We start from the raw sequence: 17,402 nt of genomic DNA on the forward strand, positions 1-17,402 counted from the left end.
AGTGCCAAATGCAACAAGCATCTGCGAGGGGGAGGGGCCTCGGACCTTGGAAAGAGCATCTCAGCAGGGAAAGAAGAGAGGGGTCCAGCTTTAGGGGAGAAGTTTAGCAACTAGGAGGGCAGAGAAATGGAATTATGGTTTGGGAGGATGGAGAGATTCTCATGGGGTGGAGAAGAAGTGGCATGTACCAGTGTGTGCTCACCCACCCACTCACACATTCATCCAACATTACTGAAAGCCTTTTATGTAAAAGATCCTGGCCTTAGCGTGGGAGGTGACACACTCACACACACACACACACACACACACACACACAGTCACCACACAGGAGCACCCATAAGTGCAGCCCACTGCAACAGCAGCAGGAGAGCTCAGGGGTTATAGAGTCCAGCAGCGGGACGCTTCACCTCCATCTGCAAATCAGGGAAGACTTCTGGGAGAGGCAAGACCAGAGCTGAGCTTTTAAGGTTGAATGGAAGAATTTCCCTGGCGGTCCAGTGGTTAAGATTCGGCGCTTCCAATGCAGGGGTCCCACATGCTACACGGCCAAAAATAATAAAAATAAGGTTGAACAGAGCTTGCGCAGGTAAGGGGGGTGGGGAGGATGGTAGGAGTAGGGGACAGGGCACCCCACCAGAGGAACAGCAATCAAGAGGCTCAGCGTCCGCGGGAGAATATGGCCTGTCTGCGAGATTGCAGGAGCTCCACCCACCTGGAGCAGATTGAGGGAGAAGGCATCCAGGCAGGCAGAGGGTGGATGTGACCAGGACGCAAGCAATCGGAGAGGAGGTAGCAGGTGACACAGAGGTGGGTGATGGACCAAAGGGGACACATGAATGCCTGCTGGGGCTTCTTCTCTGGAGTCTAGAGGAAAGAGGAGGGGAAGACAGATTTTTGAGGGGGAAAAAAGGAAAGTTGACACCTTCCAAAGAGTCACCAGGACTTCCCTGGCGGTCCAATAGTTGGGACTCCACACTTCCAAAGCAGGGAGCGCGGGTTCGATCCCTGGTCGGGGAACTAAGATCCCACATGCCATGTGGCACGGCCAAAGAAAGAGTCACCAGCTTGCCAGATGAAACAGTTCCGAGAGTGAAGGAAAGCCAAATGGAATAAATGCTTGCATAGAATATTTATAAACTCTATCCATTTTATCCGACCACAGAACACAGCTCCCTCCCTTTTATTATATCTTCCTCTTCCATCATGCTACTATATTGTTTGGGCTTTTTCACCACAGGTAATGAAAGAAAGGGGAACTAAATCAGAGAATTTTCAACTCTAGTGAAAGACTTAGTAGAAAAGAGTTTATAAATATTGGCTAAGGTGAAGTTTTGAGATTTATTTTGGACCTTCCTGCCTCTATAGATAAATGAGAGACCCAGCTTATATAAGAATAAAACTTGTTCCTACTTCCAAGGGAAACTGAAGTGGAGGTTTCAACTGCTGCTATTTACATAATGCTCATGAACTCAATTCACCTCTCACCTCTCTATTTGAGTAAGCAATACAACTACAGGTACTTTGGAATTAGACCTTAGTTGTTAGGAGCATGAATTCTTAAGTGGGAGCCAATCTGGGACCTGTCACATATTAGCTGTGTCGCCTTGGGCAATTTATCAACCTCTCTGTGCCTCCGTTTCTGCATTTGCCAATGGGAATAAGAGCACCCAGAACAGTGCCCTGTGCTCATAGGGCACTGGTGCTCTGGGAACAGATGCTGCATGAAGAAATGAGTGGGGTAAAGTGGAGTGTGGCGTACAGGGTTTCTAGGACAGCTTTGTAAGGGAAGTGCTTTTGGCTTTTTGCCCTTTTACCTTCTTCCGTTTACCCTGCTTCTCCTTCCCTCCTGGAAGATGCAGCAGCATTTTAAAACTGGAGGGAGGGAGGGAGGGAGGAAGGGAAAGGGAAAGGGAAAGGGAAAGGGAAAGGGAAAGGGAAAGGGAAAGGACAGTCTGAGTTCCTGAAGGCTTGCTTGAGCCACAGTGCCAGCCCTGGACCTACCCCTGAACAAGAATGTATCTAGTGAACCTTGTATTAGTTTACGCCACTATTTGTCAGGTTTTCTGTTACCTGTAACTAAACTTTGTTGACTGAAGAAAAACACACAACATAAAAGTTGCAAGTTCAGTTTTATTTGGAGATCTTACTGAAGACTATAGCCCAGGGGACAGCCTCTCAGAGAGCTCTGAGGAACGGATCCTAAGAGACAAGGGAGGAACCAGGATATATAGGATTTTTTTTTTTTTTTGGGGGCTGAGAAAAAAACACATAGTTGAACATCAAAAGATTACTATTAATCACCAAAAAAACCAGACATTTCAAGTTAATTATTTTCGTGGCTTTCTATGTATGGGAAGATGCAAGAATCTGGGCTCACTGAAATTATTCCTTAGGTATGCATCTTAACTAATAGGGCCAGGATCCAAAGCACAGAATGACTCCTGGTTTTTCTCCATACAGAATTCCCTGGGGTGGGAGGCACTGCAGTGGCTGACAGCTCCATCCTTACAGAACTGGGATGGAGGCAACACATTCCCTGCCCACACCCACTCCGAACAGGTACCGTTACAAAGATGTTTTCCAACCAAAACGGCTTGCTCTCAGTTATTCTTGAGAATAACTGGTGAGTAACAAAAATTTTAACTAACATTCACCTTTTCAACCAGTCAACACAAATCCAAGATTGGTGTAATAAGATGGATAGTCTCATCAATAGGCAATGCAAATAGATATACATAGAAGAGGTTCAAATTAAAGCTCCTTTGGCCTCCTTTATTATATTTTCAGTGAAAGCATAGGGAGGGCCCACAGACTGTAAGAAAATTAAGGATGAATGGGGACTCTGTCACACTGGGAAGGGGAGTGGGAGGGGGGCGGCTGGCAGGTCCATTCCCTCCCTCCCCCTCTCTCTCTCTCTCTCTCTCTCTCTCCATCCATCCCTCCGTCCATCCCTGCTTTCACCATGCAGGTCCTGCACATCTAGACGCCAGATGGGCCAAGCCAAATAGAGCCCAAGCAGTCCCCCACTTGTCAGGCTACCCAGGTGCTGTCAGGCCAGGTATATTAGAATTCTCACTGCTGGTCTCCCCCCACAAAACCCACCTCCTGGGTGTTTTCTTGCCAGAGTTATATTCCTGTAACTTAAGACTTTAAACCTTGTGAAATGCAAAATACCACTGGGAGAGGTGATGTATTTTTTAGAAAACAGACATTTGCATCATAATTAATGCCTGATACTTTTCTTACAACAGGTTTAACTGGGGGAGAAGGGAGGGCAGGGGTGCTGAGGCCGCTGAGACAACTGTGGGGAGAGGGGGGACAGTGGATCTGGAAGGGCCCATCAACCTCTCAGCTCCCCTATTACCTGCTGCCATCATCTATGCCTCGGCTTCTAAGGTGGTGCTGCTGTTGGATTTGTCCACTTTTGTTTACTGAGTTCTCCTGCCTTTTGAATAAAAAGTAGAAGAAACCATCTGCCAATAAAACAACACTGCTGACTCAGAAGGATATTTTGGTTGGCAGAGACTCTGCAGACACTCACCAGACACAACCAACTGGTTTGCCAGGTCGTCCTCCAGGGCTTGCAAAGTTACCAGCAAGGATTTTCATTTGAAGAATAGCAGGATTTTGCATTTCAAAGTACTTGCATTTTCAAGTAGAAAAATACAAATAATTCAATATAAACACTACGTCAAACCTACTCAGATTATAATCTGACCTTGAGCATCCAGGGTGATACCTCATGTTTAAAAAGACAAAAAAAAAAAAAAAACTTTGGAAGACTGAAATCCAAAATAATCATCAATTTCAGAATAAGTATCACCATTTTGCAGCCATCACAGTAAAAACTGATTCAGGCAAGAATCATTAAAAGAATCTAAAACCATTAGGTAAAAATTTAATGAGGAACAAGACATTTACATAGTCTCAGATTATCTCCCCACAGAATATTTATTAATTACAAGGGAAAATTGTAACTTCTTAGAAGAAACCTGACAGACATCACTCTAACCAAAAGATCAGAATTAATATCACCAACGATGGGACAAACTGACATCATGATGTAATGCACTGTGGAGGCCACAGCACCAGTAATGCATTACCTGAATCTTAAAAAAAAAACGAGAAACAAAAAAAACCGCAGATCAAGAAACATTTCACAAGACAACTAGCCTACACGCTCAAAAAATATCACAAAGAAAAGCCAAGAAAGCCTTTCAGATTAAATGTGCAAGAGACATGACATGTAAATGCCATGAGCAATTTTTTTTAAAGTGCTGGATTGAAAAAAAAATGCTATAAGAATTATTATTGCGACAACTAGAGAAACTTGAATATTAACTGTATATTAGGAAAATCACTATTAAATTTTTTAATTTGGTAATTATATTGTGGTTCTCTACAAGATTGTCCTTGTCTTAAGAGATACATGCTAAAGCATTTAGGAGTGAGGGTCATGAGGTGTGTAACTTAGTGAAGTAACAGTAAAAATCAATGATATTACATAAGTGTGTGTATGTGTGTAGAAGAGAGAGACCAAGCATGCAGACTGGTGAGTCTAAGTAAAAGTTATATGGGAGTTCATCACACAATTCTTGTAACCTTTCTGTAAGTTAAAAAACTTTTCAAAAGTTTTTTTTTTTAATTAAAAGAAAAAAGAGTGTCATTGTTTTCAAAAACCATTTAAAGGGAAGTGGAGGATGAAATGGATTGAAATTTTCAAATTCTTTAGAAACAACTAAATTTAAATAAACTATTTAATTTAACTGAAGCAGAGCGGTAGTATTACAGATGGGAGGTTGGGGATTGTAAGCAGCAGTGTGTGTGTGTGTCTGTGTGTCTGTGTGTGTCTTTGTGTGTGTGTGTGTATGTGTGTGTGTGTGTCTCAAAATTGTTAACCTCAGGAGGCTGTCAGTCTTTCTCTGGGCCACAAGCGTCATGCCACATTTTACTAAGTAGAAGATATAAACACGGAAAGAATGACTACCCACAATTGAGGGGAAGGAGAAATACCCAGCCTAAATAAGATTAGTACAAGTTTGGTGACTTGGTGAGTCACTCCCTCTTAGGAGGAAAGGCAAACATTTCTTGTCCACTGAAAGATTCAGAGAGTCTGAGAGATCACCTGAGTTCTCAGCCTGAATCATGCCATTTAGGTAGCAAACCAGGTCAGAAAAGCCCACAGCCCCTTCACTCAGTGTTTCTGCCCACACTCGGTTCAACACCACCATCGTACCTCCAATTTCAAAATCAATGTCAACTCAACTCTCTTGGCTATTTCAGCCTCCACACTACTAAGTTCCTGGGAGAATACATGCAACTAAGACAAAGGAAATTCCTATTTACTGCACATTTACCTTCCACCCTTGAGTGGGCAATGGCCTTGGTCTTCTCTTTTTTTTTTTTTTTTTTTTTTTGCCTTGGTCTTCTCTTGCTCATCACCCCTAACACTCCTCAGGCCTGATCCAAAGCTGCTCAGTGAGAACCGAAGCTTTGGCACACAGCAGCCTTCCCTCCTGGAAGCCGCGTCTGTGCCAGCAGCACACACACGTGGATGGATTAGGCAGAGTTGTGCTGTAAAGCACACACACGCTTGCCTAACGTGTGCTTTTCATTCCAGAAATACTTGATACCTAAACCACTTCTACGCCTCTCTTGGCCTGAAACAGTATGAGTGGCTCTGTGCCAGAGGAAGTGTCTGTTGAAAGATGTGGACTTTCTCAAAAGTTCTTTACCTCAGAAAATCATAAATAGAACATTCTACCATAATTATGATAGAATAAAGTAGAAAAGGGAAAGGTTACAGGAAAAAAAATTTTTTGCTTTGTTTTCTTTTTAAGTGGACTAAAAGAAATACTGGAAATATAAGATGTAACATAGAATTATCTTCCATGAGAGTAAAAATTACAGGGTCCAAGTTAGGACAAGGAGGCAAACATACTACCTTTAACAGGAAAGGGTAGTGAGCCTTTGTCTTCTCTGTCACAAGCATTTATCCTTGTTTTAAGGTCACCCACCAAAGCAAGGTGCATAGAGGGTCCTGTAATCACTGTTTTATTCTGGAATGTACTCTATTTTTGTACTTTGCTTCTTTATGACTTTCATCCTATATCAAAAACCAGTGTAAAAGAAGAAAACCATTTTGGTTGACTTAGCTGTCCTTTCCTTTTCTCCATGCTCACTTTCAGATATTTAAGCTCACTTACCATAAGGAGTGTAAAATCAATTAACGCTTTGCAGAATCCTCTGCATCACCAACTGAATTACAAAACACACTCACCCATCTACACACACACACACACACACACACACACACACAGACAGACACACACACCACGTAAGGAAAATGACATCAAGCTCTGTAGTACATACACAATACGATCACCCATTTCACGTCCCTCTGGATGGTCCTAAAAGACACCTTAGAAATTCTGCTCCTGGACAGAAGGAAGAAAACTTACTTTCTTTCCACTTCTGGTGTTGACACGGTGCTACAGAAGCCCAGTGACTCCTAGGAGAGAAGATTCACAGCGTCAGTGCAGGCAGAACAGCAGGCTTCATCTGATTTGTACATAACACCACTTAAAAAAAAAAAAAAAAGGACAGAAGCAAAAATAGATGATTCAAGTCACTGTGCTTACTTCGATCTGGGACCGCAGCTGAAGTGACGTTGGGCTGGCTTCGGGTTTCTCCTAAAACAGAACAGATGCTGGTTTAATGAGACTTCCAAACATGGCACACACCAGAAGACAAATAGTTGTGTAAGAAGAGATGGGGGGATTTGGAAAATGCTAGGGTATGGTGGGAAGAGATGGAGGAGATAAACAGATTTTCTGGAAAAACTATTTTTAAAATGAGAGCCATAGCCTCTTAAAATTGAACTGTTTTCCAAACTTCATCACTTGACACTGTTGACAATTTTACTGCAGAAGAAAAAAGCACAGTCTAACTGAAGGGTACTGAGAGTTAATGGTGAAATGATGCTCTGGATGTGATTAGACCGTCGTCAGGACACAGAATTTACTATGATCCATTTGTGCCATAAAGTCATAAAGAAGAGGCAGAGGACTCAAACAATTTTAGAGATAAAAAGTCATAGAGTATAACACGCATTTTATGGTTTAAAAAAAAAAACTGTATCCCCTTTGAAAGAAAAAAAAGAGAGATATACCTGTTACCTGTGATAAAAAATAATATATTGAAATAAGCTCTGACAACAAAACAGGATAATTACACTATTAGAAGTGTTAGAATACGCTATAAGAAAATGAGAGTTATAGTAGTAAATAGAGCACAGAGCACCGCACTGATAATTTTTCATAAGTAGAGAAAAATTTTAAATCTAAATAGGTGCAAAAGCAGAGGTTTGCATCAAAGTGTGATCCAAGTCCAGGGTGGTCCCCGGCTGATCAGCACGTCATAAGCAGGATGATGGGCAGTTTAGAGGAGTGAGTAATATCACTAATGTTGTGCAAGTTTGAACCAGCAGATTAATTATGAGTTTCCCAATAATCCTATTGGGTTCTTAATGATTGCTATCTTCTTCACGACTGTAATGTGCACTACATGAAGACTGTTTGGTTGGTCTCAGCTAACGTTCAGGAAATGGGGGCAGATCATCCAAATTACGAATTCTCACTTGCATCTAATTGCTCATTTTTTTTCAGGTTGCCTATTTCATCATTAGCACAACTGCAAATCTAGACCAATATTTTAAAACTTAGCAATGAAACAGTAACGTAAGTGTAACTCGGAGTGAAAGTATAAATGTAAACAAGGTAACAGGAATCCGGTACAAATACAGAAGATAACATGAATGTGTTGGGGCGATTAAATCTGAGAAGAGGATGATGTGGGCAAGCAGACCACAGGAGAGAAGTGTTTAATGACTGGCAACCCCCTCACCTCCAGTCCCAGGACCTTATTTGTCATGAAAAAATATCAGAGTGGTGTGAAGCCCCAGTGAACTTCGCTTTGGTTAACATCCTCCTGGTTTTTATTGCCACCTTTGTTTATAATGATCAAATTTATACTCTGTCGCAGCACAATGTATGGAAATGTTTGAGTTACATTCCAAGTCCAATTGGTATGATGTCAGACTCAAGTGCAATCAACAAAGGGGATATGTATTTCAGAGGTTCTTGGTGCTTAGAAACCAATCACGATGCCCTGATACCAAACCTCTTAGCATTATCGCATAGAGAAATTTACAAACTTAAACAGCAGGAGGTAAGCAAAGGTATAGCTTGCAATTTTTTCATCTTAAGTCCTCCTGTTCAGGAGTCGGTATGGAAGCCTTGGCATTTTGACACAACTCTATTAGTTCCTCTGAAATGGTCTCTCTAACACCCAACTCCATAACCATCAACACAAAGTAACTGATTCGACTCTCTTCCCCTCCTCTGTTCTTAACTTTCTTCATAGTCTAAGCCTCTACATTACTCGGTAATGTAGACCATGATAGGAAATTACCTGCTTTTATTGTACATTTTTATCTGCACTTTTCTAATAAATTTTATTTATTGAGTGCATCACTTGTTACTCCACACCATAAACACAATGTTTACGGTATATTATGCAAAATGTACCCGTTCCTGAATACAAAGCTGATGCTTGTTAACAATCATATTAAATGTTTGATGATCTGGAACCAATATTCTAAACAATTCATTTTCACATGTTAGTTTGTCACTTATAATAGACATTTGACTGTGCTGTAGCTACTTAGGAAATTGGTTGGGTGTGTAGTTTGATATATAATGTATTAAAATTCACCCCATTAAAATAATGGACCCAGTTATTGTTTCCATGCAGACCATCTGTTTTATCAGGAACAGGATATGTTTAACAGGAGATCTTGCACAATGATGTTTCCAGTTTTGTTTTTTTTTTTTCCCAGAACATGCCACAAAATAATGTTGTTCAGAGCAAACATTATTAATTTCATCTCTCAAGGAGAGACGACCATCATTGTTAAGGGGCATTTCTTAGAGTAAACGTATCCTAAAGTAAAAATATTACACAATTGAGGAGAAGCTTGTAAAATTATCCACTAAGTTAAGGACCTATATGATGTTTGGTGAGAAAACAGAATGGACTATGGGCAAAATTCCATCATTATGACACTGATGGATGTCACATGATATTAATAACAAACATACAAAAGACTATCATTCTATCATGGTCTTGTGAATGTGATGAAACCCATGTGGACCTACCATTGAGCCTAAGAAATGGAACATTACAAATAAGAGTTAAAGCTAGCAGGTGTTCTGACGCACACTTGGGATAAAACACCTTATGTACAGAGCATGAAACAAATCTTGAAAATGTGTCATACACACTTAAGGAAAAAGTGCTGGACAACTTTTTATTCTGTTTATCTCTAAAAAAAATTAGATTTTTTTCCACAGCGCAGTGTGAAATGAAAAAGTGTGATAGAGTCAGGCAGAAGGAGCACCAGTCGTGTGCAGCAATAAAGGGTGTTGCTTACATGATTCAGAAGGACAGATTCAGGTCAGAATGGGCAGAGAATTTGCAGCAACGTGGATCGATCTAGAGATTATCATACTAAGTGAAGTAAGTCAGACAGAGAAAGTCAAACATCCTATGATATCACTTATATGTGAAATCTAAAAAAACCCGATACAAATGGACCTATTTACAAAACAGAAACAGACTCACACAAAGCAAACTTATGGTTATGAAAGGGGGTAGGGGAGGAGGAATAAATTAGGAGTTTGGGATTGACAGATACACACTACTATATATAAAATGGATAAAGAAAGTCCTACTGTATAGTACAGGGAACTATATTCAATATCCTGTGATAAACCATAATGGAAAAGACTCTGAAAAAGAATATATATATATATATATATATATATATATATATATATATATATATATATAAATAAATAAATAACTGAATCACTTTGCTGTACACCCAAAATGAACACATTGTAAATCAACTATACTTCAATTTTAAAAAATTAAAAGAACTATTGGGAAAAAAAGAAAAAAGAATGGGCAGAGAAAGGCTCCTTGACATCCCTCTTCCCTGTCCAGTCCCCAAATTAGACCAGCCCCTTCTCTGCCCCCAATTCAATGAGTGTAATGAGGGGAAGGGGCAGGAAGCCATGGTTCTGGAGTTCCAGCAGAAGGAAGTCCTGATGAAGGGGGAGGTGGAGTAAGAAGAATTAAAGAGATACACCTGATTGCCCAGCCACTAACTACTTTATTCTGGGAATAATGGATGGTCTACAATACAGTTCCTGATTTGGAAGTCATCACGTTGATGGAAATAATAAAAATTGTGAATACCATCAAAATCACTGAGTATGTATGTATCTTTTGGGCATGTTATGAAAAGTGATGATCCCTGAGAAATAAGATTCTTCTCTCTCTCATTAACATATTCTGACTGTTCCAATTGCTACTGCTGTGTAACAAATCACCCAAACTTAGTTACATAAACCAACAAGAATTTTATTTTGCTCACAAATTCTGCAGGTAAGAATTCAGGAAGGGCATGGAAGAAAAGGCTTATCTCTGCTCTATGATGTCTTCCTCAGCTGGGAAGATTCAAAGGGGGCGGGAGGCGACTTGATGGTTGGAGCCATAATCATCAGGAAGCTCACTTACTCACATGTCTGAAGGCTGATGCTGGCTAAAAGCTGGGACTGAAGCAGGAGGTATCAGCTGAACACCTATACATGGGTGCTTCCAGAGAGAGAATACCAAGAGAACCAGGCAGAAGTGTGTTACCTTTTTTTAAAACAATGTTACAATTTATTTTTTTTAATTTTTATTTTATATTGGAGTATAGTTGATTAACAATGTTGTGTTAGTTTCAGGTGTACAGCAAAGTGATTCCATTATCCATATACACATATACAAATACACTATCTATAACAGAATCACTTTGTATACCTGAATATAACATTCAGGTATACCTGAATCACTTTGTATACCTGAAACTAACAACATTAGTTGTTAGTTATACCTGAATACCTGAAATTAACAACATTGTTAATCAACTATACTCCAATATAAAATAAAAATTAAAATTAAATATATAACCCAAAGGGCCTATGTATAGCACAGGGAACTCTCCTCAATATTTTGTAATAACCTAAATGGGAAAAGAATTTGAAATAGAATAGATATATGTATATGTACTACCTATTGTAACATAGCCTTATACAGTGTCACTTCTGCTGGACCCACAAGCCCTTCCGGAGGCAAGAGTCCGAGCCCCATCTCTCATTTGGAGGAGGGTCAAAGTCACATGGTAAGAAGGGCACTGGGATGGGAGGTATCATTAAGGCTGTTTGGAAACTACAGTCCACCATACTGACTGCCAAGGAGATGGGAGTTCAGGTAAGTTTTTGAAACCAGGAATGAGATGAGACTATTTATTCTTGACAATGTCCTGAACCATTCTTTTGTGATTTTTATAGAGTTTACTCAAGCAGCATATCATGGCAATATATTTCATCCTGAACTTATCACATAAAACAAAAAAGAAGCAGACACAGATACACAGAACAAACTAGTGGTTACCAGTGGAGAGAAGGAAAGGGAGGAGGGGCAATAGATGGGTAGGAGGGAAAAAGAGTTATTAATGGTATTGTATGACATCATGTGTGTGATGAAACTTTTGAAAATTGTAAAGTACTATTGAATTTTTTTAAAAGTTGAAGTATCACAGTGTTTTAGGCTACAGTTATTATCTGTCTCTTATTTCAAACTTATTATAGAAAATCTCAATATACAAAAGGAAGGAGAAGAGTATATATAACAACCTCCCAAATGCTTATTACCTAGCATCAACAATTATCTACTCATCAGGATCAACTTTGTTTCAACTATACCTTCACCCATAATTCAGCTCCACCCCTTTACTTTGAAGAAAATCCCACACACCGTATTGTGAAATATCACAATTTTTTTTTTTTTTTTGCAGGATCTTAGTTCCCCGACCAGGGATCAAACCCGGGCCCCCTGCAGTGAAAGCACGGAGTCCTAACCCACTGGACTGCCAGGGAATTCCCTCACAATTTTCAATGTTAAGGTTTAGCTATCAGGGTTTCTTACATCCTAACTGTGGCTCAGTCTTGAGCAAATGGCTCAATTATCAAGAATTCGACTCTTTCCTAGCACTGGAAAACTTTCTTTGGTCATTGCAAAAAAAAAAAAAAAAATCACTATCAACAAATTTAGATATTCCATCTAAATGTTGCAAAAGAACATGAAGAAACACACTCCAACTTGAACACAACCACAGAGTTCATTAGAGAAGGACTCACTACCGTTTCCCAGGTATAAATCTATCATCCTAATACTTTTTGAGTATGATATGCTCATTGACTTTGCTCTTGACAGAGTATTCTAAGCAGTATTTTATGAGAAATAACTCCAAACGTTGGTCCATGTTCAATATGGGCATCCAGAGAGCCACACAACACTGGAAGCTGAGCCTGAACCTGTAATTGTAGGTTAGGGTATCATAACTTAGTTAAAGTTTAAAAAATTTAAAAAGAAAGTGGATGTATGGAACTTGACCTATGAATTAAACTGCTTATCATTAAGCAATATGTGGATGCCTTAGTTAAGAATGACAAATATCTTTAACATTACAAATTCTTAGTGAGTTTGTAAATTACAAACGCTTAAGGAAACCTCCCTAACTTAATGAAGTATTAACAGAGAAAGCCAAAGCAAAATATAAATATTGCCCAACATGGGTGCATGTAAGTATGTGCATAGGAAAAGGTCTGAGAGGATCTACACTTCTATTCTCTTTGCCGCTTTTTACAAGCATGTAATCTTGCATTATCTTTATTATTTCTTTTTCTAACAATGGAAAATCAGCTTAAAAATACAATCTCCAAACCAGACTTACAGTGGTGATAATTTTGCAATACATACAAATATCACATATAAATATCAAATATTATGTTGTTCTCCTGAAACTAACACGATGTTTACCCCTCCTGCTTTTCCAACTGTGAAGTTCATTTGGCTTTGAGCACTGGCAGCATTGAGGGAGGGAGAGATGTGGCGGAGGGTAAGTCAGCTATACTTCAATTTTTTTTTTTAAGTTGTAATAATAGTATTATACATAGTAAGAAATGAAGAAAAAAGTTTTTAAAATTAAACAAATTTAAATTTAAAAACAGATTAGGGCTTCCCTGGTGGCGCACTGGTTGAGAATCTGCCTGCCGATGCAGGGGACACGGGTTCGAGCCCTGGTCTGGGAAGATCCCACGTGCCGTGGAGCAGCTGGGCCCGTGAGCCACAACTACTGAGCCTGCGCGTCTGGAGCTTGTGCTCCGCAACAAGAGAGGCCGCGATAGTGAGAGGCCCGCGCACCGCGATGAAGAGTGGCCCCCGCTTGCCACAACTAGAGAAAGCCCTCGCACAGAAACGAAGACACAACACAGCCATAAATAAATAAATTTTTAAAAAAACAAAAAACTTGACCTTTAAGAAAAAAAAAAGATTACTTATATCATAAGTATATCATATGATATCACTTATATGTGGAATCTAAAAAAAGATACAAATGAACTTATTTAGAAAACAGAAAGAGACTCACGGACATAGAAAACAAACTTATGGTTACCACACGGGAAAGATGGAGGCGGTAAATTTGGAGTCTGGGATTCAGCTACACAATACTATATATAAAACAGATAGGGACTTCCCTGGTGGCGCAGTGGTTAAGAATCTGCCTGCCAATGCAGGGGACGCCGGTTCGATCCCTGGTCCAGGAAAATCCCACTTGTTGCGGAGCAACTAAGCCCGTGTACCACAACTACTGAGACCGTGCGCCACAACTACTGAAGCCTGCGTGTCTAGAACCGGGGCTCCGCAACAAGAGAAGCCACCGCAATGAGAAGCCCAAGAACCACAACGAAGAGTAGGCTCCGCTCACCGCAACTAGTGAAAGCCCGCAGGCAGCAACGAAGACCCAGAGCAGCCAAAAATAAACAAATGTTTAAAAAAAAACAAACGGATAAACAACAAGGTCCTACAGTATAGCACAGGGAACTATATTCAATATCTTGTAATAACGTATAATGGAAAGGAATCTGAAAAAGAATATATATGTAACATATTGAATCACTTTGTTGTATACCTCAAACATTGTAAATCAACTATACTTCAATTTTTAAAAAAATAAATAAAAAATTAAAAGTTAGTTATAAAAATTAAAATTTTTAAACTGCAATCTCCAGATCCTATATATGTTTTAAAATTATCTACATGTATATGTTTATAAATGTATGAGAAAACATCTGAAAGGATTCCTAAACACCAATGATAGTTCCTGCAAAGGCCACTGTATTTCTGAATTTTTAACACATTTTCAAGCACATATTAATTTTGTATTTTTTAAACATAATAACCATTCTAAAAAATTAAATCTGATAATAATTTTAGTTTTATCTCAACAATTAAAATTAAAACTTTAGAAATATCAAAACTTAATTTCTCAAATTAGGCCATGCCCTGTTTAAAATTCTTCAAGTGTTAAAATTTTTAGTAACTAGTGTCATAAAGCTATGCATGAATTTTATGTTTAACAATAAAGGTCCATGATGATTTTAGAAATAATCTCATATTCATAATTTGAATGAAAGAGACTAAACCATAGTATCATACAGTTTTTTTAGGAAGGAATCAGATGACAAAATTACTAGGGGAGAAAACCTCAAATCCATTTCTTGTCAACTTGGACAATTTCTGGAAATAGTTCCCTAAATGTTTATAACATAGAAGCAAAAAAAAGAACAAATGTTTCAAGATGAAATCAGTGGTTTGCCAAAACCAGAACCAAAATCAAAACCAAAACATGACAGCGCGTGTGTGCTTTCACCAGCTTGGGCATGTGCACACGTGCCCAAACACGGGCAACACACACACACACACACACACTATAAGGTCACACCAGTAGGGCATGGGTCAAATAGAAAACTAAGGTTCTGACCCTAATAGGCTACATTTTCACTCTGAAGTGCTACAACCCACGGTGCAATACACCCGCGTCAAAAACCCACTCAGGGCAGAGTAGGACCAGGAAAGCAAGTATCCTGCCCTCATCCTCACCCCAACCTTGCTTCCACGTTCCTGTGGAAATCCACACCTCTCCCTCCCTTAATGCTGGCAGTGCTGGAAGCCAAATGAACTTTACAGCTGGAAGAGCAGGAAGGATAAACCCCTCTCCTACCCCAGAAGCGGAGCGGGAGAACGTCAGGCGCCCACCAGCTCTGCTAGGCATCAAGTTCTCCTCCTCCACCCTGGGTACCGGAAGGAGGACTCGGAAAAAGTGAAAGGACTGAGTGCTTACAACTTTCAGCTACAAGGGAAATGCCACATGCTCTTATTAATGTGTTCAATTAATGGAGGGAACCAAGCTCTGAACTGCTGGGCAAAGTTGCTGCTGGTGGTCGATTTTAAGACGCACGTGGCATCCCTCACTTGACAAGAAGACTGAAGTGGTGGTACCTCCCGTTGGCCGAGTCTCCTCCCCTCTTGTATGACTCCTCCATTCCAGCCCATCAGTGTGGCATGCGTTCATTTGCCCAGGATTTAAACCTCAATGTTTTCTTAGGCGTTTTCTCAGGCGTTTTCTCACTCCCCATCACATCAGCTACTAGGAGCTGCTGCTTCTCCCTTCACATGGCTTCTTGCATCCAGCCAACCCATTCCATTCCCACAGACACCAGCTTCTCTGCAGCCCTCCCCCTCACAGACCTGGACCGCGCTGCACAGCAGAGTGGGGGGCGATGACGTCAAGCCAGGAGAACTGAGTTCCAGCCCGGTTCCCACTTTAGACCTCCGTTTTATTTTATTTGGTCTTTCCAATGGCAATGAAAGAGAAATGGACCATTTGATTATCTTTAAGTTCGTTTTGGAATCTAAAACCCCAGGATGGAACAGGGTCATGCCCATTCAAGCACTACTGTCCATTCAATCTTCTTGAAATCCTAATGCTATGTCCTTGCTATTTAAAGTGCTTCATGTATCATGAGCATTAGAATCACCTGGAAACTTTTTAGAAAGGCAGTCTTGGGCCCCACCCCAGACCTCCTGAATCAAAATCTGCATTTTACCAAGATCCCCAGGTGATCCGTTTGCTCATGTCACTTTGAGAAGCACACTGCTTTGTACTCTGTGTCATTTCTCTGTTCCAAAATTTTCCCAAAATGTGGAAACACAATACCAACAGGATAAAGTCCACATTTCTGAAGGAGAGGCCATTTGACCGACAGGCCGGATCATAAACCGGGTGCTGGGTCCAATGACTTAGAGACCAGGTGCTGGGTCCAATGTCCCCTGAGTGCGTGCTGTCCTAGTAGTTTCACTTCTGCTTCCTTTCCACCCAAACCCTAGTTATCCTTCAGATCCAGCTACAAACCCACCTCCCATTAAACCTTCGCTGCCCAACTGTGCCTTAAGTGCCATTCCTGAGGGTCCCTACGTGTAGTTACTCTTCTGCTCACTTATTTGTGTCTTATTCCCTCAACTAGACTATAAATGCCTTCTTAACGGGGATTCATTGTACCCACAGACAGACAGGCACACAGACAGACAGACAGACAGACAGACAGACAGACACACACACACACACACACACACACACACACACACAGTCTCACAGTCCAACAAAAACTATTCAGCACTTATTATGGACCAAGCCCCATGTGAAGTGCTAAAGAGGCAGCAGTGAACAAGACAGGGGGCCCTCTCCTCATGGCTGTTACTTTCTGAACAAGAGAAGCGCTTGATGGCTATCTATTGGTTTGATTTATTTAAACTGGATTACTTTGCCAGTAATTCTGACTCTTCCATTAATTTTTCATTCCAGTCCTACTGATTGGGACATGTACTTTCATGCTTTAAGATTTCTTTCGGGTTGCAGAGTTACATCGGTAGGTAAAAGCAATTCAACAAATATTCTCAAAAAGATCTACAACTTAGACCTACAAGAACTTAAAAAGACCATGTTGAGGTATCGAATCACTTTTCGGGCAAAATCTGTAGTGGTCTGTGTGTTCTAAATTCGGTCCCACAGCTTGTCATATCTTATTTCACCTAAATCGTTCATAGGTGAAACAGGAAGCGTTAGTCATTTTCAGGCTCCTGTAAATAAGCTCACCACCCAGCATACCAAATTTTTTCTAATGAGTGAAAGTGAATGGAAAACTACTCTCATCCCACCACATCAAAGAAGAAATGTTACAAGGAAGAAGCTTTTTTTTTTCACGGTTGAATGCTATTCCACTAACTGCAGCCTTAAAACCCAACTATAATGAACAGATCAGTGAATTTCTATTAGCATTGATAAGAAACCAAAAGTGGCAATTTCCACCTAGCCATTACTGCTCTGT

At 40.2% G+C, this 17,402-nt stretch overlaps 1 protein-coding gene across 3 annotated transcripts in view; it reads right to left on the reverse strand.

Moving 5' to 3' along the window:
- Positions 1–17,402, reverse strand: part of SASH1 (SAM and SH3 domain containing 1) — a 695,913-nt gene that overhangs the window by 91,176 nt on the left and 587,335 nt on the right. For all 3 annotated transcript variants that reach the window (XM_068550749.1, XM_068550748.1, XM_068550746.1), the window contains exons 3-4: positions 6,642–6,692; positions 6,462–6,511 (exon numbers count right to left, since the gene is read on the reverse strand). In XM_068550749.1, coding sequence (XP_068406850.1) covers positions 6,462–6,511; positions 6,642–6,692 — 101 coding nt within the window. The remainder of the gene's footprint in view (positions 1–6,461; positions 6,512–6,641; positions 6,693–17,402) is intronic.

This window comes from Eschrichtius robustus, chromosome 9 (genome assembly GCF_028021215.1).
Source record: "Eschrichtius robustus isolate mEscRob2 chromosome 9, mEscRob2.pri, whole genome shotgun sequence".
NCBI lineage: Eukaryota > Metazoa > Chordata > Mammalia > Artiodactyla > Eschrichtiidae > Eschrichtius > Eschrichtius robustus.